Genomic DNA, 26374 nt, shown 5'->3' with positions numbered 1-26374 from the left:
CAGAGGAAGAGATTATTATTTTGTGTTTAAAAAAAGAATAAACAACTAGAGAGTGAAGTAAGTTGCCTGAGCCACACTGCACATAAATGGAAGGGTCGGGATTCCAATGCGAGTGGATTTGACTTAAAGTCTATTTAACTTCAATGCACACAGAATGTTCCAAAGAATTTGGAATTCCTTCATGTTTATATATAAATTAAGTCTTACTGTGAGCTGACAAAACTGTGTCAGAAAAATCAGTCATTTGTTATACCACATTCTTTAGATATTTAATTAAATTTGCACTTATTTGTGTTCACACTTAGAGGAAAAATTTATGTACATGTGTCATAAAATATTTTAATTTTTTAAAAATTTTTTAAATTTTTTAAAAATTTAAAAATTTAAATTTTTAAAATTTTTTAAAAATTAAAAAATATTTTAAAAGTTTTAAAATTATGACTTGCCTAGCTATTGATACACACACACACACACACACACGCTTTTTGGTGCTCCTTAATTTTGAGGGGGAAATGGTGTGGAGCAAGAAAGGGAATAAAGTTTTGGGTACAGAGGTTAGTTATAAACTTAGCAGAGGAACTCAGTTTCAGGGGGACTCGGTTTCAGTCCCCACTCCTGTTTCAACTTTCCCCAAATCCTTGAGGGAACATCTCGTCAGTAAAAAACAAAACCAGAAAACTATTAATTAATTCAATTAGAGGCATCTTTACTTTGAAACTGTGTAAAATCCTACACACTTATTTAACAATTTTATACTGACTATAATTTCAAGTTAATGGCCAAAGGAAATAGAAATAAAAAATAAAATTCTGCCTAATCCAAATTCAGATTTAAATATATTTAAAAAGTATTCTGGCTGCTCAGAAAGCTCAGGTGATGGTAGGGTGACAGAGTTGTGGCTCAGAGATGCTATGTCTAAGTTCACTGAGTAAGTCAGTGGCATCATGGGAAACAAAATTCAGGACTCCTCATTTCCATTTTAGGGCCACATTCTATTACAATACAATGCTCAGATAAGAAGTCTACATTTAGCATTAGATCCAGAAAGTTTAAGGGAATGAAGGTAATTAGAAAATGCACATGGGAATATAGTTGGGCTGTTGTACTTTATATAGCTATCCACTATAGTTTTTTTAATCACACTGTAGAGTGGTTATTTATTTGCATCTCTCTCTTCCACTAGACTTGGAACTCCTATAAAGTAAGAATTGCTTCCTTTTTAATCTTTGAATCTTTAGAGTCCATCATAATAGTGATAGATGAAGGTAAGGAAGGAGGTGGGAGAAGACGGTGGAAGGGAAGGAAAGAAAGAAGAAAAAGTAGAAAAAAGTAGAAAACTCCAAGAGAAATGACCTAAGAGACAGAAGGAACAAGGTAGCAGAACACTGTGATATGAGTGACATAAAAACATTCCACCACGTGGACACGATAGAAAAAGATATGATGAGGATAAACATGTTATAAAAAAGTATGCAACCTTAGTTTGGACAAAAAAATTATCCAAAATGTCAATTCATTCAAATTTGGGTTATAGCTATTTACCTAACTGAAGCCAAACTTACACAATTTAGAAAAATGACCTATGTAGAATTTTTCCCAGTTAAAATAGAGATGTCTCATGTAGAGTTAAAATAGAGATGTTTCATGTAGAAAGCAGAACTTTATCTAGACTCATATCCATGTATGACACATAAATGTTTCATTATTAGGGTAGGGATTGACTGATTTGCTGTTGACTCAATGGTTTATTGATACAAAAACAAAAACACCAGAAGTCCTAAAAATTTACTTGGAAAGAGACATCTATTATTAGGTTACTCTGACTTCTTCATCAAATCTTTCTAAATTAGGAATAACTCTACCTAAAAGTATCGCTTCCCCCAAACCTAAGAGTGTTCACGAAATGCAATGTTTAGATAAGCATTCTACTTAGATTGCTTTCAGTAGTTAGCTTCCATTTAAACATCTGAAAGTCAAGCAATAGTGTAATATAACCTGCAGAACTACATGGTGCATAAGAAATGCAAATATTGTTTATGATGAAAACTGAGAAAAGCGATGCTCATGGCACACTGCCAAGTTTAATTTCCTGTCATGTCTTTGGCATGTAGTAAAAAGCCCCTTTGTCTCAATTTTCCAAGCAATTGTACAAAATGTATGTTAATAAGCAAATAAAAATGATGTGAAAAGAATCAAAACAGTTTGTGTAGGACAACTCTAGATTTGCTTCAAATTGAGCAGCCTAATAAAAATAAATAGCAAATATCTCATTGAGCATCGTCTTTTGTGTAGAGCTATGGATACATGAAAATTCAGATTTATAAAAAGAGTTCACAGAGGGATGGGTAATTTTGCTTTTCCAAGACAGTTTTTTGCTCACAAGAGATGCATTACATAATTTTTTTTAAAATAGCAAACTTGTGTAGTGCATTTAAAATAAGTTTAGTTGACAAAATTATGATGTAAGAAAACATTTTCACAAACATTACAGTTCCTTGGAAGGAAGACACACACACACACACACACACACACACACACAAACACACTGACATTTTATATAACCAAACGTATTTGGAAGACAAAAAATATCATAAAGTATTTACAATCTCATTTGGCTGTATTATAAATATCCACAATGTTTTAACTCTCTTCTACTTGCTTAAGTAAGTAGTCTGTGATGAAAATAATTATTATTCTCATCGTCATCATTATAAATAAAAATAGAGTGCTTACTTGTGTTTAACCTGTCCAGTGCTTTCCCTGCATTATCTCATTTAATCCTGTCAACCACGCTATAGCAGACTCTTGTTATCTCCATTTTAGATGTGGGAATCTTGAAAGATAAAAGGGCTAGGAAACCTTCCCAAGATCTCACAGCTTGTATGTGAGCCTCAGGAATTCCAGTCTATGTAGTTTGATGCTAATGCCTGTGATTTACCCCACAGGCTGTGCTGGTTCTCGTAACAATCCAGCCATAACAATCTTTTAAAAACATAAACCTTGTCATGTCACTAACTGGCTTGAAACCCTCCAATGGCTTCCCATCTCACCCAGAATAAAACTCAAATGCTGGCCACCTCCTTCAAGGCCTACATAATCTGGCTATTGACCACTTTTGGAAATCATCAACTACTTTTGTTCTCCTTCATTGTGTCTAGACACTCTGACTTTTTTTGCTGCTCTTCTAAGACACTGAGCTGGCTTTGTACTTGCTAGCCCTCTGCCATGAACACTCTCCATCAGACGTTCATAGTATTTATCCCCCGCTTCTTTCAGGAGTCTACTCAAATGTCAACTCTTCAAAGGAGCCTTCCCTAATCACCTTACTAAAATAAAGCTCACTTGCCCCTCATTCTCACTATCTGTCCCTTTAATTTAATTTTTTATAGAACTTATCACTCTAACAATCACACTCTACAATTATACCGTATCCATTCAATTATTTAACGTCTGTTCCTTGGTGGGGCAGGGCCTCACCGTTCACCTCTGCATCACTAGTGCCTGGAAAGGTAGCTGGCAAAAACCACGTGCTCAACAGGCTTTTGTGGAATGAATGAATAAAACATTAAGTATATGTGCATTTTTAATACAGAACGTTTAATATAGAAATTAAACACACTACCGTCAATGGATAGGAAAGAGTAATAAGTAATGATTAGAATTAACAACAAAAATAGAAGTGGTACAGAAGATACCTCTGTACTGCATAGCACCTGGAAAGAGTCTGGTTTCACCTCATTTGGAAGGCACAGGGTGTGTCATGGGGGTTCACTGTTTTAGGTGTTAACCAGACAAGTGGAGGTTGAGATAGGGTTAAGAGGTCTACGTGAGAACTAAAATAACAGCAACAAGGAGAATGTTTTGGCACAAATCCTCTATCCTTTACCCCTGGAACTTTGGAACTTCGTTAAATTCCAGTGTAACCTCAGGGATATGGTCAGGTCTGAAATCCACCCCAAGATGCTTCAATTGTCCCACAATGTACTCACATCTCAGACTTTCCCTTGAGAAGACTCTATCCCTATTTGGGGCCTAGAAATAACCCAACTTATACATGGTCAGTCCTATAAACTAATCTACAGCCAATCTAAGCACCACAAAGGTCAAGCTGGAGTAAATCCTTAAAGCTCAGTCTCATTGCTTAACTTCTGGGGGGGAACCTGGATAGTACAATTCTCAGGGGTAGCAAGTAAGCAGTAAGAGCCACTCATCTGAAGAGTCTGTTTAATGGTGTGTGTACATATGCTGGGTGGGAATTCTGAAGTTTAAATCCAGACTAGTCTGTGTAATATTACATTTTCCAAAGAACACAAATAGAAGGTCTGTTTATTAACTTGAATGAGAGAACTGTCTCTAAGACCCTTGAAGTATATTAATAAAGATAAGTGGGAATAACTTATCTTTATTAATATAGCAATGGTAATATTTTTTTGTTCTTTTATACTCACAATGACATTAACCAGAGTTTAATTTTGGATATAGGTACCACAGACATAATGAAAGGAGGTAGATTTTTATAAAAATAAGTACATTTTAAAGAATATGAAATAGTGTTCTGATTGATGATATATATACTATGACTATATGAAGAATGTTATAAACTGCTTATATGAATACTATAGAATAGTATACTGTACAACAGCATAAGAAACTCTCTTGCTTTGAGATTACATATATTATGTTTCATGGCAAAGTTGGGCATTTTCTTTAAAAATATACTGATAAACTTCTTATAATAGAAATCTAATGGATAAAAAAAAATATAAGCAAAGTAGCAGTTAAAACTATGGCAAATTAATTAAGTCAGACAAGAATTAGCTTTTCCAGCATATAGTATGTAGAATTATGCTTTCTTAAACATGGTTAATAATTTTAAAATAAGAGATATATCCAACTTACTAAAGATTTATCTGGATAAACCCCAGCTCTTAGTAGAGATGCCTTCCAGCTGTCTACATCCTCCTGTGAATCACATGCCAGCTCGAGAAAGCGATAGTCTTTGTATACATTCCTGGAGTCAAAAAAAAATCATGCTTTTAGTTTTGAACCAAATTCAAAATGATTTCATATCCCTGCAGATGATGATACAAATGACAGTCCAAATGAAGGGTTCTCTGACAGTCACTGAAGAAAAACAAAAACAATCTATTGCATTTCAAATAATTAGCAAATTCCTATATGTATGTATTATACAATTAAAAAACCCTCCCATTAAAGAATTTAGAGTTATCTGTACTGCTAAGCAATAAGAAGGGAAGGAAATAACAAAGATTCTCAGTATCACACACTGAGTGCCAACTGACAGGGAGTTGTTCTGAGGGGAATGGATTTGCTATTGTCTAGTAATCAGATCAATTTTTGAAACTAATTTACAAATCTAAATGGCTCATAAAACTTTAAAATTATGGCAATAATCTCAAAAAACTAAAATATTATGCTGGATTCAAATCACAAATGCTCATCAATATTTGAAAAGGAAAGAACATTAATATTTAACAGAGTAAAGTGCCTATGAAGTGCATATTGACAACTGGACAATACTATAATTTTATATTTCCTTTCCTAATAATAAAATAATACACAAGATGTAATAATGCCCATTTAGAATAATTTAGAAACTAGATAAAAGTATAAAAATGGATACAATCAACCATTTTCTACTATTTACAGATAAACCTATTTCTTTATATTCCTTTGTTCTATGCATTTTTTCACAGTTGAGTTTCTCTCTCTTTCTCACTCTGTCTCTCTCTATTTTGTGTCCTTTTCACTTACTATTGTATCATGGTCATACACTTACGCTATTACATCTTCATAAACATCAAATTATAATGTTATAATATTCATTAATATAAATGTATGATAATTTACTTGACCTCCTAATATTAGATAAGTAATTTACTTTATTTGCAATCATAAATAAAGCTCAAATAAATATTTTTATCCATAAGTCTTTGTCTTTCTACTTTAATTTACTACTATTATTTTCTGAGGATAGATTCTTACAGATAGAGTGACAGAATCAAAGTTATAATCATTTTTGAAGACAATGATACACGTTCCAATCATCTTTCCAGAAAAGATAATCCAATTTAGACAGATACTAGCAGTGTACAAGATTAACAATCTTTTTCTCTTCTTTATCTCTTCCAAGGTATTCTCATTCATGGCTGAGAGTTTCAATTTACACCTAACTCAGATGGCTTACATATTTACATCCCCTGTCCAGACCTGCCCGATTCATACTGCTTATTGACTTCTCCACTTGAGTATCTCAAAGGCACTGTGACATGGATGACTGAATTGGTGATTTCCAACTTGATGTTCCCATTTCATGCAGCATCAGTGTAATGCAGATACTTTGGAGGTATCTTAGACATGCCAGCTTACATTTTACCACTTACATTTTACCTCCTTACATTTTACCACTTAAAAGTGTACTTCCTGTATATTGACCATCATGTTATTATCATCTCTCTTTTGGGTTATTACAACATCTCTTTAGTCTTGCAGCATCACACAACCACTTTAAATTTGCTCTCTAATCCTTATTATCTTCTGAAAATGTGAATCAGATATTCACATAAATATACCTGGTTATACCAGTTAAAACCCCTGGTATAAAACACTGCAATACTACATGCTTTTAGGAAAAGACCACACTCACTATGATGGCCTACAAAGTCCTGCACAGTCTGGCCCAACATTACCTTACTCTCGAGCTTCTTTTCATACTCTGTTCTCCCTTGATTTTTTTTTTTTTTTTTTTTTTGCGGTACGCGGGCCTCTCACTGCTGTGGCCTCTCTCGTTGCGGAGCACAGGCTCCGGACGCGCAGGCTCAGCGGCCATGGGTCACGGGCCCAGCGGCTCCGCGGCATGTGGGATCTTCCTAGACCGGGGCACGAACCCACGTCCTCTGCATCGGCAGACGGACTCTCAACCACTGCGCCACCAAGGAAGCCCTCCCTTGATTTTTAAGCCACACTGGCCTTTTACTTCTTCATATATGCCATGCTTACTCCCGAAGTCTTTGAATATACTGCTCTCTCTGTCTGCAGCTATCTGTCCTTCCCTCATTGCACAGTTAACTCCTGTGCCTTCCCACACTCACGGGACCAGTCCACTTAAAGTACCCAGCAGTTGCACGTGTGCCACAATGAACAAAGGAAAATAAAAGGACACCCAAAGAGGTCTAACAGCCAGAGAGACAAAGAATAAAGAAGGCAATCAGAACAGTCTATCAACAAAAGAGAAAGGTTGGGGGTAGCAAAAGAATAATAAGTATTTGAAGAGGTACAAAAGGGCATTAAAAAAGACTTATAGAACTAAGAAAAATAAGATTTTTAAGTTAATATATTGAGTAGATAAGTTGAAGGAAAGGATGATCAATCTTGAGATTAGAATTAGTAGATGTTAAGATCCAGTAGGAGAATTAGAAAAATATAAAGAGAGAAGTGTGGAGGAAAGACCCAGAACATCTAACCTGTAAATAATAGGAGTTCCAGAAAATGGAACTGGGAGGAAGATGGGAGGAGAAAAATAATTATGAAAAAAACCTATTGTTTTAAAAAGAAACGTGGGCTTCCCTGGTGGCGCAGTGGTTGACAAAGTCTGCCTACCGATGCAGGGGACACGGACGGGTTCGTGCCCCGGTCCGGGAAGATCCCACATGCCGCGGAGCCGCTGGGCCCATGAGCCATGGCCGCTGAGCCTGCATGTCCGGAGCCTGTGCTCCGCAATGGGAGAGGACACAACAGTGAGAGGCCCGCGTACCGCAAAAAAAGAAAAGAAAAAAAGAAACGTATCCTGATTTTTAGAAAGATCCAAATCTTTACATTAAAGTGCTGTTTCAGATAGAATTGATGAGAAAAATTACCACATACACACCTGCTAGTATAAATCTTGAGCTCTGAGATAAAGAAAAGTCGTCTGTAAAGAAAGAGAAAGTTGCTTACAAAGGAAAAAGAATTAGACTGGCACTGGACAGAACATTCAAAAGGTAGAAGGCAATGAAATAGTATTCATGAATTCTTAAGAGGACTTCAGACTCAGAGTCCCACATCCAGCCAGGTTATCACCATATACCCAATCTGAGGGAGATGCTAAGGCAGTATTAGGATTACAACAACACTGAATGTACCTGCAGAGAGTGTTCAAGGGTGAAGAAAAACTAAGAGAAGAGAAAACAGTGGTAAGCAACAAAATTTGCCATATCCATAGAGTCAAATCAAAATAAATAATGATAGATCATCTAAGAATTGCAATATAAGGACTAAATAAGAAGTCTTAAAGAAGAAGAGACACATTGCAACAGAAATTCAAATAGTCTAAAACTCAGGGGAGGGTGGAAGGAAAAAAAGATGCTCACAAGTTCTCCTCTGATGGGTATAGGAGTGAAGAGTAGGGAAGCAAAGGGATCCCAGAGTTCTCATATTGTTGGAAGAAGTGGGCAAGGAGAGAAGTAGGAGAAGAAAGTGTCTTGGGAGAGAAATATTTGATAATTTGCCTCATGGAATAATAGGGTTATATACTGGTGAGTGTAAATATTAATAAAATAAAAAGTACAGAACTCCCAAATTAAAAAAGAAAAAATAAAGAAAATTAATAGCCTCTTGATCAAATCAACAAAAAATTAAGAAAAGAAACAACAAAATAGGAAATTTTAACGATAGGAATAAAATCAAGTATATTAATTATTAAATTAATAAAAGTGAACTGAATTCTCTCAGTTAAACAGTTAATTTAGGTTAAAAAAATAAAACCCAATTATATGTTATTTGCAAAACTAAAGGAACAGGTAAAGATATATCAGACAAACACAAAACAAAGAAATAAAAATTCATGAATGGCAATATTAATATAGGCAAGATAGAATTTAAAAGTACTGAACAGGATAAACAATTTAAAAGCACTAAATAGAACAAATAGAAATATTATATAATGATATAAAGTACAATTTATGAAGACTGGAAAATACTTATAAACCTGTTTGCACCAAATAATATAATAGACAAATAAATGAAGCAAATGTTACTTAAAAATGTAGGATAAACTTGACATAACTATTGCATATAATTAATTAAAATATAAATATGGAAAGTTTTAATATGGCATTTTTCAAATTAGATATAGTGGACAAAAAATAAGTAAGCACATAAAAAAATAAATAGTACAACAGATGAAGTAAATTTAATAGGTTCCTTTATCGCTTAAATAGAAGATAAAGATGTTTTCACGATCAACAAACCATTTACAAAAATCTGTCATATACTTGGATCTGCACACACACATAATATGAGTTTTAAGAAATTAAAAAAAGAGAGATTTTATGAATCCCATTCTTTGGTCACAAAACAAAAAAAAAAGAAAAAATGAATTTCTAAGAAAAAGACTCAAAAAGAAAATAAAAAGCAAGCACACTCCTCGATAATTCTTGTATTACAGAAGAAACCAAAACAAAATTGTAAATTATTTAGAAAGCAATAAAAAATATATAAACACATCATATCCAACCAGTGGAGCACAGCAAAGGCTATAGGAAAACTTATGGCTTTAAATATGTTCATCATTTAGAGAAAAAATTTTAAAAGTTAATATTCATCTATAGAAAGTGTTAAATTAGGATAAAAAAAAATAAGCCAAGAAAGGAAATTAACATAGATTAAACCAAAACTAATGAAATAGGAAATATTAAGATAGCATAAAGGATAAAGACATCCATGAGTATTTTCCCTTTAGTAATAGATAATAAATTTATAATCCTAATTAGGGGAGAAAACAAAAGTATACAAGATCACAAATGAGAAAGGATAGAATACATACCCACAAATATATAGGAGATTGAGAAAATTACAATCAAATACTTTATGCAATCTTATGCCAAAACTAAGAACCTAGAGGTAATTAATAATATCCTTAAAAAATATCAACAAAATTAACTCAGAAAGAGTTGGAAAACCCAAGTTGCTTTTACAAAACACTGCTAGTATTAAGATACTTGCTTAAAAGACTAACAATGACTGCAAGACAAATATACAAAAATCATGGCGGGACCTTGAAGATGGCGGAGGAGTAAGCCATGGAGATCACCTTCCTCCCCACAAATACATCAGAAATACATCTACATGTGGAACAACTCCTACAGAACACCTACTGAATGTTGGCAGAAGACCTCAGACCTCCCAAAAGGCAAGAAACTCCCCACGTACCTGGGTAGGGCAAAAGAAAAAAGAAACAACAGAGACAAAAGAATAGGGACAGGACCTGCACCACAGGGAGGGAGCCATGAAGGAGTAAAGGTTTCCACACACTAGGAGGACCCTTCGCGGGTGGAGACTGCGGGTGGCGGAGCGGGAAGCTTCGGCCGGGAGCCACGGAGGAGAGTGCAGCAACAGGAGTGCGGGGGGCAAAGTGGAGAGATTCCAGCACAGAGGAGCGGTGCCGACCAGCACTCACCAGACCGAGAGGCTTGTCTGCTCACCAGCCGGGACGGGCCGGGGGCTGGGAGCTGAGGCTTGAAGGGCTTCAGAGGTCAGAATGGCCATCATCAAAAAAATCTACTAACAATAAATGCTGGAGAGGGTCTGGAGAAAAGGGAACTCTTTTGCACTGTTGGTGGGAATGTAAATTGATACAGCCACTATGGAGAACAGTATAGAGGTTCCTTAAAAAACTAAAAATAGAACTACCATATGATCCAGCAATCCCACCACTGGGCACATACCCTGAGAAAACCATAATTCAAAGAGTCGTGTACCACAATGTTCATTGCAGCTCTATTTACAATAGCCAGGACATGGAAGCAACCTAAGTGTCCTTCAACAGATGAATGGATAAAGAAGATGTGGCACATATATACAATGGAATATTAGCCATAAAAAGAAACGAAATTGAGTTATTTTTAGTGAGGTGGATGGACCTAGAGACTGTCATACAGAGTGAAGTAAGTCAGAAAGAGTAAAAGAAATACCGTATGCTAACATATATATATGGAATCTAAAAAAAAAAATGGTTCTGAAGAACGTAGGGGCAGGACAGGAATAAAGACACAGATGTAGAGAATGGACTTGAGGACACAGGGAGGGGGGAGTGTAAGCTGGGCAGAAGTGAGAGAGTGGCATGGACATATATACACTACCAAATGTGAAATAGATAGCTAGTGGGAAGCAGCCACATAGCACAGGGAGACCAGCTCTGTGCTTTGTGACCACCTAGAAGGGTGGGATAGGGAGGGTGGGAGGCAGATGCAAGACGGAGAAGATATGGGGATGTATGTATATGTACAGCTGATTCACTTTGTTATACAGCAGAAACTAACACACCATTGTAAAGCAATTATACTCCAATAAAGATGTTAAAAAAATACAAATCAATGACTTTCCTCAATACTCCCAATAACTTTGAAATGGAAGAAATACTCCATTCACGCTAGGAGAAAGGCTATAAAACACATAAAAATAAATTATTTTAAATTAAGAAAATTATAAGATCTTCATAAATGGGAAGGCATATTTGGATGTGTTAATTTGATTACACTATACTGCTAGGTCTTACTAAGTGAGTAGCACTAGTAGGTATTCAATAAATACTTATTGAATAATGAGTACCATCACACCCTTAAAAATAATGACAATCGGGCTTCCCTGGTGGCGCAGTGGTTGAGAATCCGCCTACCAATGCAGGGAACACGGGTTCGTGCCCCGGTCTGGGAAGATCCCACGTGCCACGGAGCGGCTAGGCCCGTGAGCCATGGCCGCTGAACCTGCGAGTCCGGAGCCTGTACTCCGCAACGGGAGAGGCCACAGCAGTGAGAGGCCCGCGTACCGCCAAAAAAAATAAATAAATAAAAATAATGACTATCATCTTTAAAACACCTTTGCAAATTTTATAATTTAAATGATTCTCGGGGTTTCTCTGGTGGCGCAGTGGTTACGAGTCTGCCTGCCAATGCAGGGGACACAGGTTCGAACCCTGGTCCGGGAAGATCCCACATGCTGAGGAGCAACTAAGCCCATGCGCCACAGCTACTGAGCCCATGTGCTGCAACTACTGAAGCCCACGCACCTAGAGCCCATGCTCCGCAACAAGGGAAGCCATCGCAATGAGAAACCTGCACACTGCAATGACGAGTAGCCCCTGCTCACCACAACTAGAGAAAGCCCGCGCGCAGCAACAAAGACCCAATGCAGCCAAAAATTAATAAGTAAAATAAATAAATTAAAAAAATGATTCTCCATCAAAGCTTTAATATTTTTGCAAAGGAGGATGAGCATTTTTATATATTTATGGAAATGATGTTCTTTGTTCTGATTTCATTACATACTTTTTGTATATTATTATAATAATTTCTCATTTTTTATTTGCTTTTGCCTGACATATCTTTGCCTCTTTTACTCTTTTGCTTTTATCCATTTGTTTTAGTTTTTAAAAAGAAATATCTTTTATAAATGCTAACTGTAAAGTAGGCTTTAATTTTCATCCCAATTTGAAAATCACCTCCTACAATTAGGAAAGTTTTAATCATGTTTATTTCTCGCCTTTTTGGTTTCTATATTATTTTAGTGGTTTTCAGTTCTACAGGTAAATGACCATCTTAAAGTTTTCCAAATTATTCTTGAATTCATTTTTGTATATAAAATTCCTGTATATAAACTTTAGGAATAAAATAATAAGTTTTGGCTTCTTGGGGGATTTAGAAGCTTTTACTTTTCACATTATCTCATGACATTTGCAAATCTGTCTAGAAATATTAACCTAGAATATTATTTCTGAATTATTGTTTTCACATTTCTTTGAGGCTCCTTTTTTTCTCTTTTTACTTTTGTATTCAATTTTGTTACACTTAAGCAATTATTTAGATGGAACTCTACATGTTTAACTTTAATAAAGATTTATCATCAGGCATTTTCTACCTGGACTTCTCAATTTGTAAATTCTTACTTGGATTCATTTTTTGAGCTGGCTCAAACTAGAGTTAGCTATCTAAATTTCTGGTTGGGGCAGTCTCTACATTTCTCACATTGATTCAGTGAGTAAGTGAAGAAATTTCTTATTTTTTTTTACTGTTTAGCCCAGTTTTTCTTATTCAGGGTAATGCATGCAATGGTCACTCAAAGGATTTCAATCTAGTTCACTCTGTGAGTCTTGCAAATAGTTGACTGACATTTCCACTTCCCAGTGCTTTTGAGACTTTCCATCTCTGTTGTATATGAGTTTTTGGATAAAGCAATGGATGGAGAAGGGCAAAAGAGAAGCTTCTAATTTTTCACCATCTTATAAGAGGTCATCTTATTTAACCTTCATAGCAACCCTGCAAAGTTGGTTATAGAGTTGTTTTACAGTTGAGGAAGCTGAGATTCAGAGAGATTAGGTGACTTTCCCCAAATCACATAGCTAATTAACGGCACAACCTGGGCCTACCACGTTCCTTGGCATATAGCCTCTGTAAAGCAAATATGAGTTGAATGAATGAACAAAGGAATCAATGAATAAATGAACTATGGAATGAACTTGGACTGTGCTTATTTTTAAAACCACCTTTTTCATTTTTGACTGGACCCTTAACTTTCTACAGAAAACCTAAGATTTAAAAAGTTTGAAGAGACAAACCATAATAAGTAGAATGAGTAATTTTAATTAAAGTGGGACATATTTAAAGGAAATACATTTTCCTAGTATGAGAGTTTATTGTTGGAAAATTTGAAAGGTCATATCTTTGCTACAGAGCAGAAAGGGTAATGGATTATCTTGACGGAATCAAAATTCATCAGTTTTTAATTTTCTAATTACCTCTCTACAATAGCTTTTAACTACCACGTAGGTTTCCATCTGAGGCATTTCCACTACACAGTATGAGTTTCTTTAAGATGTAAAGGTATGGGGAGGGCAAAGCTGGACAAATGCCATGGGAGCTCTTGGCCAGCTGGAAAGCACAAAAAGTAGAGGGTACAGACTTTCCACACTCTCTAAGCAGATCTGAAGAATTCAGCTTTGGCCCACTCTTACTGACCTTTCTCCAGAGTATTTTCTTTCAGGGGCTCTTCAAATGGAAAATCTTGATTTTTTTCCCTCAAAGGATAGCCAAATTCTTGAGAGGGAAAATAATTATCTGGTTGAAACATTAGAAGAGGGTCAAAGGCTTCTGGTGGCTTTGGCTGCTTCATTTTTACCCATTTTTGAAGCCTCGTCTTAGGCTGTGTCTAGACATCCAAGGAGAGTTGGATACAGGTCTAAAACACTAAACTGAGCTGATTTACTGGAAGTCTCATAAATTCTGTGGATGCAGCTTCCAGGTTCTCACCACATGCCGTAGCTATATAGATAACCCACAGCAATTTGTACTGACTGCATTTTTTGTTGTTGTTTAGTCTATTTCAGCTGCAATCACACAGATATGGGCTTCTGAATGATTTCACTATGAAATCAAGCTGAACTATATGTTTTGCAGTTTGAAAAAATAAAATTCATCTCAGTATTAAAAATGACCATAAGAAATTTTACCCCATAAGTAAAAGGCTTTTAAGTGTTACACTGTAGAGAACATGACCACATGATGAGCCCATGTTTTGATTATATACATAACTTTCATTCACATCATAAGAATGTCTTTGGGTGTTAAAAATGTGAGGTTTAATTTCTTTGCCTATGACAGTTCTTCAAACATCTGAGACCAGATATTACGTGTCCCACAAGTCTTCTAGTCCCCAAGCTAACACTTTTGCCAACTTTTCCAAATGTTTCTCATATGAAGAGGTTTCTAGATAACACTGCATCCTTCTTGCATTCTTGTGAATTTGCTGTATTTTAAATGGATTTTCTGAAAATGAGATGCCAGCAACTGATCACAAATCTCCAGATGCGATATTATTCATATGTAAGGAAGAAGTCTGGCAGAATTTTTGCCTGCTTTCTGGACAGAAAACTTTTACTAATGTAAATTTAAGTAAAACACAGTAGAATATAGTAAAGACCATAAACACCTATTGAAATCCCGGCTATTATTATCATTTATTATCTTATATGACATTGGAGAAGGCAACCTCTTTGAATTTCAGTTTAGTCATCTATAAAATGGGGATAATAGCATTATCTATCTCAGGCTTACTATGATAATAAAATAAGGTTATATGCATGAAGAGCTTATTTCACACCATGCCCAGCATCGGCTAAATGTACAAGTAAAATATATAAAGTACAAAAATTATTATTATGCGTTACTTTCACTGCATTTAGGTCCCTTACATTTGATGTCCTATAAAACCAGACCTCTCTTGGACTGAATGCATATAGACTTTTTAAAACATGAGTAAAATTTATACTTAGCATTATTACATTTCATCTGGTTAGTTTTGGCCCATTTACCAGTTTGCTCAGATGTTCTGAATCCAAATTCTGGCACACAATATAGTCACAATTCTTCCTGTTTTGCATTATCTGCATATTTATTACATAACATTCCCATATCATTATCAGAGTCATTGGTAATCATATTATAGACCTAAAACAGAACTCAAAGGATCCCATACCAGAGTCACAGGTTCCATTAACTTGTACCCATTGGCTATCAACAATAAGACTTAAGATTTAATCATAAGTCCATCATAAATGGACTATCAAGTTATGTCTATTTCCCCTCACACATATTTCAGAAGACTATATCAAGGTCTAAGTATATTATATCTACTCCTTCTATTAAAAATTTGGAGTCAGTTTGGTTCAACTTGTTTTTCAAGATTCAGAGAAAGTTCCTATTAATCACTGATATCCTTTCTAAATAATTATAAATATCAATTTCATAATTAATTATAGATGTATATAGCAGGGCATTGATGATAAACTCATCAATCAAATTTCCATTTTGTTTTCCCTTTTGAAAATCTGGACAAGAGCCTCCTTTGTGGACTTTTTTTTTGCTGATCCACTGATCCTACCACATTCCCACTCATCATCACCCTGCTATGTCTTCACTTCTGTGCACACTCAGTTTAGCACTATAACTACTACCTTGCAAACTTTTGAGTCCCTTTCCTGTCTTTTCCTTCACCATTTTATTTACCTAATAAAACTCCAACTGAATTACTTTCTTACTCAGCTCATATATCCAAGTTGCTAAAGAATACAAGAGAAAAACTATGCAACTGTGATGACAATACTCACTTCAAATATCAAATGGGCACCTAACTTTTCCAGACTTCCCTACTATAAGTCTTCAATCAATATACTTTCTCACTGTACTAGAGGATTACTTCATACCTTTTTCCCCCTAAATCTCTAATACACCATCTGCCACTCACACTTGACAGATAATTCTGCTTCATACTACACAGGAAAAACAAATACAATCTGATGAGAATTGTATCTTCTTTCCACCAAATCCACCAGACTACCTGCATTAGCAACCACAAGTTCTGCCTTCCTCTTGTACCATGGAAGACCAAACCCTCAACTTATACACTGGGTCCCATGTCTTCTAATGTCTTCCTGAACTTCCTGCAATTATTTCTTTTCTCTTCCATGTCAACAATTTCTTCCTTTCTACTATTGGATCACTCATATGGCATACTAGCATGCCTCAAAAGCAACCATATTAAAACACATACACACACAACGCACACACACACACATACTTTCACTTTCACCCCCTAAGAACTGCCTCATTTTTGTTTGCTTTTACAGTGAAATTCCTTGAGTTATCTTGAATCATTTTCTCCATTCTCTCTCCTCTCATTCTTTTGTCAATCCACCCCAGTGAGATTTGTGGTCCTGCTACTCTATAGATACTGCTCTTATCAAGTTTATGTGATCTACATTTTGCCACAGAAAATGCTCAATTCCTTGTGACTTGCCTTCACTGCAGCATCTGACATTGTTGACCACTCCCTCTCTTCAATCACTGTCTTCTCAAGACTTTTGCAATATCACACTCTCCTGCTTTCCACACTTCTACCCTACTGACTGCAGCTTCTTAACCTCTTTTGCTGTCTCCTCTTCCTTTGTTAGACTTTTAAATTCGGGAGTGCCCCAAGCTCCTTCCATGGTCTGTGCTTTCTCCAAGGTGATCTCTGTCTGGTGGCCTTAAATACCATTTAAATGCAGATAACTCCAGACCTCTACACTGAACTACAGACTCCCACATCCAAGCCACCATCTTCTCTCATCTGGTTGATTGTTACAGCTTCCTAACACCTCCTTGACACCTCTCTTGATCCGCTCTCCACAAAGAAGCCACAGTGATCATATATTATATCACCACCCTGTTTAAAATCCTCCAGTGACTTCCCACCATGAGCAGGAAAAAAATTCAAACTTCTTGCCATGAATGATCTACCTTTCCAACCTCGTTTTCCATTTATGTTCTTCCAACTGCAACATAAGTTCATTGATGGAATGCTAAATGTTGATCAATGTATTTCTAGCATTTACATTATATGCTGGGTGCTCAATAATATTTGTCGGCTAACTAACTACTCTTTCAGTCTTTTCTCAGCATCCAAAATTCTTCAAAGACTATTGACAATGAATCAATGATACCAAGACGTTACATTATTATAAATTGAGAACCAAACCTGTGATTTCAACAATATGAATTTAATAAGCTAGGACAATGAATTATTCTTATATCTTACAGAGAATATTCCTGATTTCATGTACTTGTAATAATAAGAAGCAGTGCAATAAAACTAGAAATTATGATAAAAGTTAAGCAGAAAAGAACCATAAAACCACTGAAAGTAACCCCCCACCCTCACCAAATTTTGTGTCAAACAGCAACTTAAAGGTGTAATTACACACTATTTGCTAAATAGACAAACTAATACCACACACCAGATTGAAACTCAGGATTCTATTCAGAGGCAAAATCACAGTCACGTACATCTTATTATTTTTAAAAAAAGAAGCAAAAATACATTGTCAGCATTTAACAAATTGGAAAATGATAAAACTTAGCAGAGTAAAATACAGGATATATAAATTGGGAACTAATTATGGAAAACTGAAATATCACTGATAAATTTACGAGTCTGTTCTTTGATGAATCAAATAATGAAACAGCTCTGTAATATATAGTAAATAAAAGATGAGAAAAATAATAAAAATCAGAAATGAGACATGATTTAACAGGGAGAAGATTAAATTATTTTAAGAGATGCTAAGTATATTTTTATGATAGCAAATTTATAAGTATCAATGATGGGTACAATTTCTAGGAAATTATGAAAAAAGAACCATAAAATCCCAACTGACCAATATCCACAGGATAAACTGGAAAACAAAACTTTTCTTCAAATTAGTTCTGATCTCAGAGAGTTTATAGGTCTTTCTTTCCAAATTTTAAGGGAAAGATTCTTTTATGCAGGGCATCTCAGAAACATTAATAGGCCAATACACACTGTAAATCTCCAAGAAAAGAACATGCTAAGCAGAATTCCCCATTTATTTGACCCTAGATTCTTTTTTCCTTGAACTTCTCACAGGGCTAGTGTGTACTTTAAGGACCAAACTTTGGGATATTTCTCTATAAACCAATCTCATCTATGAATAAAGATGTAGAACTCCTAAAAAATATGTTAGGAAATTGAGTGTCATAAAATGTTTAAAAGTATGACCTTGAATAGTCAAAGCAATCTTGAGAAAGAAGAACAAAGCTGGAGGCATCACGCTCCCTGATTTCAGACTATAGTACAAAGCTATAGTAATCAAAAACAGTATAGCATTGACATAAAAACAGTCACATAGATCAACAGAACAGAATAGAGAGCCCAGAAATAAACTCATATATACATAGTCAATTAATTTCCAACAAAGGAGCCAAGAATATACATTGGGGAAAAGACAGTCTCTTCAATAAATGGTGTTGAGGAAACTAGACAGTCACATGCAAAAGAATAAATCTGGACCACTATCTTACACCATACACAAAAACAAATATAAAATGAATTAACGACTTCAATTTAAACCTGAAACCATAAAACTCCTAGAAGAAAACATAAGCAGTGATCTCCTTAACATGGGTCTTGGTGATGATTTTTTAGATTTGACACCAAATACAAAGGCAACAAAACTACATCAAACTAAAAAGATTTTGCACAGCAAAGGAAACCATCAACAAAATTAAAAGGCAAACCATCAACAAAATGAAAGGAGAATATATTTGCAAATCATATGTCTGGTAAAGGGTTAATATTCAAACATAAAAAGAATGCACATAACTCAACAACAACAAAAAATCTGATTTTAAAAATGGGCAGAATAGACATTTTTCCAAAGAAGAAATACAGATGGCCAACAGGTACATGAAAAAGTGCTCAATATCACTAATCATCAGAGAAATGCACATCAAAACCATGAGATATCACCTCACACTTGTCAGAATGGCTATTATCAAAAAGACAAGAAAGAAATGTTGGCAAGGATGTAGAGAAAAGGGAACTCTTGTACACGGTTGGTGGGAATGTAAATTGGAGCACTCACTATGGAAGAGTATGGAGGTTCCTCAAGAAATTAAAAATAGAACTACAGTACAATCTAGCAATTCACTTCTGGGTATTTATCCAAAGAAAAGTAAGACATTAAACTCAAAAGACATGGAAACAACCTACGTGTCCATCAAAGGATGAGTGGTAAAGAAAATGTTATGTGTGTGTGTGTGTGTGTGTGTGTGTATAATGCTAGGTAAAATAAGTCTCACAGACAAAGACAAATATTGTATGATCTCTCTTATATGTCAAATCTTATAAAACAAAAAACCGAGCTCATAGATACAAAGAACAGATTGTTGGTTGCCAAAAGCAGGGCATGGAGTGGTGGGCAAGAGATACAAACTTCCAGTTAAAAAAGAAATAAATCATGGAGATGTAATGGTGATCAGAGCATGGTGATCATAGTTAATAATACTGCATTGCATATGTGAAAGTTGCTAAGAGAGTAAATCTTAAAAGTTCTCACCACAAGAAAAAAAATTGTAACTATGTGTGGAGACAGATGTTAACTAGACTTGTGGAGACCGTTTCACAATATAAACAGATATCGAATCATGTTGCACACCTGAAACTAATATAAAGTTATATGTCAATTATACCTCAATAATAGAAAAAAAGATCCAGCCACCACTACCATGTAGGGTTTTTCCTAAGAGAAGTTTTTGTGAGGAATACTGTAAAGAGATCACTTGCATTCAGTACCATGTATAAATTGACCACTCACAAATCCCAGATTTCTCCTCCAAGCTACAGTTAAATTCTGGATATTTCCACTTTCAAAATCTTGATTTACTCTCAAATCTTCCCTTCCTCCAAAGCTTCCCCGTATTAGTAAATGGTGTCCCCTTCCAACTAGTTGCTTGTGCTAGATACGTGTCATTCTGTATGTCTCTTTTTCCCGCACTTCAGTTTCAATCAGTCCGTCTGTCAACACAGCCCCCTAATGAATCTCCTTTATTTCATCTCCACTGCCTCCATTCTAGTCCAGGACACCATCATCTTTCACCTGGATTGCTACACAAAACTCCTAACTCCTAGACCTGCTTCTCTCCTGCTCTCCATTCTGTAGCCAAACGCAACCCCATCAATGGCTCCCCACTGTATTAGGATAAAGATCACCAATTTTGATATTCAGTCTTTAGTATTTCCTTTCCTTGACCCAGTGAAGAGAAAAGGTGAAGAAATAAAAATTTTAAATGAAAAAAATTAATTTTTATAAAAAATATTTTTAAATATAAGAGCATTGCAAAACACATTTACTGTAAGTGCAGCTGCAGAATCAGCTGAGTCACCACCACTCCTGACTTTCTCTGGCTGCCAACGGCCATGGTGCCAAGTCCATGTCAGTGTTAATCACTGACACAATAAAAGAGCTGAAAGCATGAATTTTGGTTATAACTGTGGGGTCTTATTTATGAAGAGAAAGGTCATAAAGAAGGCAGATTACAATTTAAGTGGTGGAAATTCTTAAAATATAGCATATTTTATATCTAAATATTCTTCCTCATACCCAAATGCTAAAATAATCTGATGTCACACAATTTAAGAAGGTAATCTAAATAAAAATAGAAAGTTTGGATTCCTTAGTAGAAACTGGAAAGACCTGGTTTCTTGAAAGACCTTCTGTTCCTGACCCCTTTTCCCCAGACTTCATTGTTTCTCCTGCAAAAGAGGAGGAGGACTGATAGATTTGATTGATGGGTTATAAAAGAGAAATTGAGCAAGCCTGTGTCCATAGAACACATGCATTTCTCTCTCATTCCAAGATGCTCTGGTGAGTTCTGCTTTGTGGGAGAGGTCTGTGGTTGCTCAGCTTTGTCTATGATTATTGGGGGCTGAAGTATTAGCAAGACACTTGGCCACAGATCTAGATCCATTTGTTTCATGACTTATCTGTTTGTTTCCTGTGCTTCCAAAAACAGCAACAACAACAACAAATCTGAACTGGAGAAGGGGAGAAAAGAGTGTGATTTATTGGCCCCCTAAAACTCCAACAGTGAGGGGTAGCGTTGAAGAGAGGTTAATAGTTTTGGTTTCAGATGGGTTAAACGGGAAGTGAAAGTAGGCCTTCTGAGTGAAAATGCCCAGTAGGCAGCTGGAGATGTGGGACTGATGTCTCAAGATAATAAATAATGACCATACTACATGTGGCTGTGATGCTATGTACCATATAAATTTGTTTATTTTATTTTAATACAGCTTAATAGCCTCATTAAGTATTTCCCATAGGAGGACAAGCCAAGCAACCACAGGTCATGTGTCTACTTGGGCATAACCAATAGCAGGCAAATTAGCCAATAATACAATAGCATTTTAAAAAGTTGTTGCAATCCAATATTTATGCAGAATGTGTTGATGATGATGGTGGTGGTTCTATGACCAGGGGTCCCACGGCATGCCTTTTCATCCTTCAGGCCTTTTCATTCAATGCTGCCTATGTCCTCCTACCTTCTTTACCACCTGGCAAACTTCCGCTCATCCTTAGAGCCTCAACTCATATATTCCTTCCTCTGAATCTTCCCCAAGTAGCATTAATTATCCTCTTCTCTATGTTCCCCTAATGACTTACTTATACAGCATTTGAGTTGAACTACATCTTCTGTTTAAGGAATTTATTACTTCTAGAGGTGGTAGAAATATAAACAATGTCAGAGATGATTTACATAAAAATCCTGGGTAAAAGATCCATAAAGGACTAATAAAAACAGTAGAGATTATGAGATACATCTTCAACCTCCAAGTTTCTATTAAGGAAGATTTCCACACCAAGTGTCTCTGTAAAATATAACAGACGGATGGATGAAGTATGTAACTGGTTATGTGACATGTCATTCTGTATAATGGTTCTTGTGGCATTCATTTATTGATTTACTTGTCTAATAAACATTTGTTGAGAAGCTATGTGCCAGTTATTGTGCTAGGCCCTGAGGGACACATGGCGAATAGGACAGACAAGGTCCCTATTCTCATGAAGCTTATATTCTGGCAGTACGTATAAAAATTGATGGTGAATGGAATCCTAAGATACTAACAATAATTTATCTAGACTTCACTGTCAAGGTACCAAGTAAGTCCCGATATCCCAATGACATTTCCCCCTTTTGCCTAAACAACAAAAGAAAAAACAGACATCTGTTTTATTCCAGTAAGTTTCGTCATTTAACAATTACTCAAAAGACTGAAAATAATTCATAACCAGATAAAGGAAATCTTTACAAAGCTCCTAGTGGTTTTTAAAAATTGCTGTTTAAAAATGAACACTACAAAGGAGTTTCTGACCAGACAGCTGTTTGAAAGAATAATGATTTCATGTTTTAAGAGTAACTTTAAAATTGAGATGTCTTTCCCTCCCAGGAAAACTCAGCAGCTGTGAAGATTATTTCACTTCTCTTTCTTTCACATTTTACTGGATTTAATTTTAAAGGGGAAAAAAGGTATAAAAGAGAAAATTGCATACAACACAGAAGAAAACCTATTGCAAAACAAGCAACTGCGCCTTTTTAACCACAAGGAAAACATAAAGGCAACCCCAAATCTCTTTTTAGCTGAGGAAGAAGAAAACACAGCCCTTTCCTGGTGAAGTTCACCTCTTTCCCTGCTAAACTTAGAAAATGACCCCTCTAAATCTCAATAAAATCAAGGTTAAGTTGGTTTTCTATAAGAATGGAAAGGAATAACTAAAACAACTTCAGGAAGTAGCAACGGAGAATCAGTCACAAAGAATATAAGTAATTGCTGCCTTGTATACTTCATTGGTCAAGTCCCGCCAACCACTGTGGCCAGTTTTGGAACCCAACTAAAGCAATGGAGTCCATCCATGAGGGAGGTGGAGAGAGCCTCCAAGGTGATTAAGAGGAGACAGATGAGGTTAAAAGGCTAGGGGAAGATGTTTTCAAGATGAAACTAGCAGGCAAAGCACTCTTTGCAGCACTCTGAAGCCCCTTGCATTTAATTAGCCATTGCCACTGATGGAAAAGCTGAGAGAAAATGTGGCGCAGAGATATGAGGAAGAATGTTCCAGTAATTCAAGTGAACTTCTGATAATCAGGTCTCTCTCTGTAGCTAGAAGGATATAAAGTGGCTGATACCTGGGAAGGAAGAAGATCTGGAGTAAACAGGTGCAAGTTGATGCCATGTGGCTGGAGCTGTGTGGGCATAAAAACAGGCCTGACCCAAAGGTGAAACCTGCCTGAGACGCCCCATAAGCTGTCCAGGTACCTGGGCTGGAGGACTGTCCTTTTCTTCTTCCTCCATATGAGGAACACATATGGGTTTCTACTGGCTGTAAAAGTTACCAGACAAGAATGATGAACTGTATCAGCAAATAAGGAATCTGAGACTATCTCCAAGTAGACTTAAGCCTAACATTCCAATGGTCTAACAAAATATGCTTCCTGATAGAAATAAATAAAGTGGCTTTTCAATATGTGGAGTAGGTGAACAGTTTTATCCTACCCATAATATCCTTATCCCATATCAAAACTTTCACCAACCAGTTTTGTTTCTGGCAGTTTCATTCTTTTGAGTCTTGAGATCTTTAGGTTTCTGCACTAATCATTGTGTGATGGGACAGAAAGAGCATAGACTTTGGAATCAGAGAAATTCTAACTCTGGAACTTGTTAATCATATGTTAGTTTTGTGACTTTGGGCAAATTACTCAAGTTCTCAGGGTCTCGATTTCCTTGTTGATAACTGAAGATAGTACTATCTAAGAGGGTTTTAAAGGATTTGAAATAATGTATGAAAAGCATTTAGCATGGTGCCTGGCAGTAGTTATCATTAAAATGCAAATGTTCCTGGAGAAAGCTATTAGCTCACAAGGCAATATCTAAATGATGTAACTAACTGAGAAAGAATGAAGAAGAAGGTAGACAGAATGAGCAGTGAGGATGAGCAATGGACAAGATCAATCACAAATTCCTGAGCTTGGTAAAAACACTGGGATAAACAGTCATTAAATTTACAATAGCCAGGACATGGAAGCAACCTAAATGTCCATCAACAGAAGAATGGATAAAGAAGATGTGGTTACATATATACAATGGAATATTACTCAGCCATAAAAAGGAACAAAACTGTGCAATTTGCAGAGACATGGATGGACCTAGAGGCTGTCATACAGAGTGAAGTAAGTCAGAAAGAGAAAAACAAATATTGTATAATATCGCTTATATGTGGAATCTAGAAAAATGATACAGGTGAACTTATTTGCAAAGCAGAAATAGAGACACAGATGTAGAGAGCAGAGGTATGGATACGGGGGTGGGGGAAGGAGGGTGGGATGAATTGGGAGATTGAGATTGACATATATACACTACTATGTATAAAATAGATAACTAATGAGAACCTACTGTATAGCACAGGGAACTCTACTCAGTGCTCTGTGGTGACCTAAATGGGAAGGAAATCCAAAAAAGAGGGGATATATGTATACGTATAGCTGATTCACCTTGCTCTCCAGCAAAAACTAACACAACATTGTAAAGCAACTATACTCCAATAAAAATTAATTTAAAAAAACAGTCATGGAAGGAAGTATAATAGATTTTCATCTTGCTAATATATTTTAGACATGGTCTTGCCTAGAGATGAAATATGACATCTCTTGGTCCCTTTCAATCTCGATGTTATATAATTCTAAAATTTCAGAGCAAAGAAATGGGATGAACAAAAGTACATCATATTTTTCAAAGTATCACTGAAGAAGAAACAAGTACAATACTGCCAAACAAAGAAGCTAACATTCAAGAACAGAACTGTAGTAAATTACAGTTAGGTCTGCAAATCAGCTTGACTCATAAAGAAAATACTAAGATCCAGTTTGTTAATACGCTTTGAAAATGAGTAATAATTACTTATATTGAGCACGATAGCTATTTACAAAGTAATTTACAGTGCTAAACAATAGGCATCAATACTTTGGGCTCTAAAATACTTTGTGGAAGCAAAGTTTTTTTTTGTTGTTGTTGTTGTTGTTTTTTGTGCTACACGGGCCTCTCATTGCTGTGGCCTCTTCCGTTGCGGAGCATAGGCTCCGGATGCGCAGGCTCAGCGGCCATGGCTCACGGGCCCAGCCGCTCCGCGGCATGTGGGATCTTCCTAGACTGGGGCACGAACCCGTGTTCCCTGCATCGGCAGGCGGACTCTCAACCACTGCACCAGCAGGGAAGCCCGAAGCAAAGTTTTAAGCTTGCTTACACTGAGGAAAATGGGGATGTTGGCTCACAGGTTACCTAATCTCTATTTGGGGTACCATTTTTCTGGTAACTCTGTTCTTGAGACATTGCCGTTATGATGATTAATTTGTGGACCTTGGAGAAAAGAAACCAATTCCAAGTGGATAGTCCATCTGGAACTCTGTCATTTTACCATCTCTTGGAACATTCCAACAACATCCCAGGCTCCTTTCCGTGTATTTCAACTTTCTTCCTTTCAGCCCACACTGTGGTTCATCAGAAGTATATTCCTCTCCATACTACTGTCAACTCCCTTCTAAAAATCTGGAGTCCCTTGTTCCCTAGCTTCAAAACTTTTTCAGACCAGCTTCAAAACTTCCTATAATTTAATTCTGTTAACACATTGTTCCTCTCCATCATCACATACACAGAAAATCTTAACATATTCAGTTTTCATAACTGCCAGTTATAAATATCTCTTCCTATCAAAGCAAAACTTGCTGTTCTCAGAACACAATTTTCTATCTTTGACCAAGACTTCCCATATTCCAGTCTTTGTATGTAGAATTCTATTTCAATCCGTCCTTTTACCTCATTCACAAAAGTATTTCATGAAAACTTAATTAATAATGCTTGGTTTGAACTATTCCTTTCATATCTCACTGTGTTTGTGCGTGTGTGTGTGCGTGCCTGTGTGTGTGTGTATCCAAAACTTGGA

General features: G+C 36.1%; 1 protein-coding gene across 2 annotated transcripts in view; it reads right to left on the bottom strand.

Annotated features, from left to right (window-relative positions):
* Nucleotides 1-26374, bottom strand: part of DNM3 (dynamin 3) — a 544460-nt gene that overhangs the window by 71155 nt on the left and 446931 nt on the right. For both annotated transcript variants that reach the window (XM_060009515.1, XM_060009525.1), the window contains exon 16: nucleotides 4900-5011. In XM_060009515.1, the coding sequence (XP_059865498.1) occupies nucleotides 4900-5011 (112 nt within the window). The remainder of the gene's footprint in view (nucleotides 1-4899; nucleotides 5012-26374) is intronic.

This window comes from Delphinus delphis, chromosome 1 (genome assembly GCF_949987515.2).
Source record: "Delphinus delphis chromosome 1, mDelDel1.2, whole genome shotgun sequence".
In the NCBI taxonomy this organism is placed as follows: domain Eukaryota; kingdom Metazoa; phylum Chordata; class Mammalia; order Artiodactyla; family Delphinidae; genus Delphinus; species Delphinus delphis.
The sequence above is the reverse complement of the archived record's forward strand: the minus strand, read 5'-3'. Positions and strand labels throughout refer to the sequence as shown.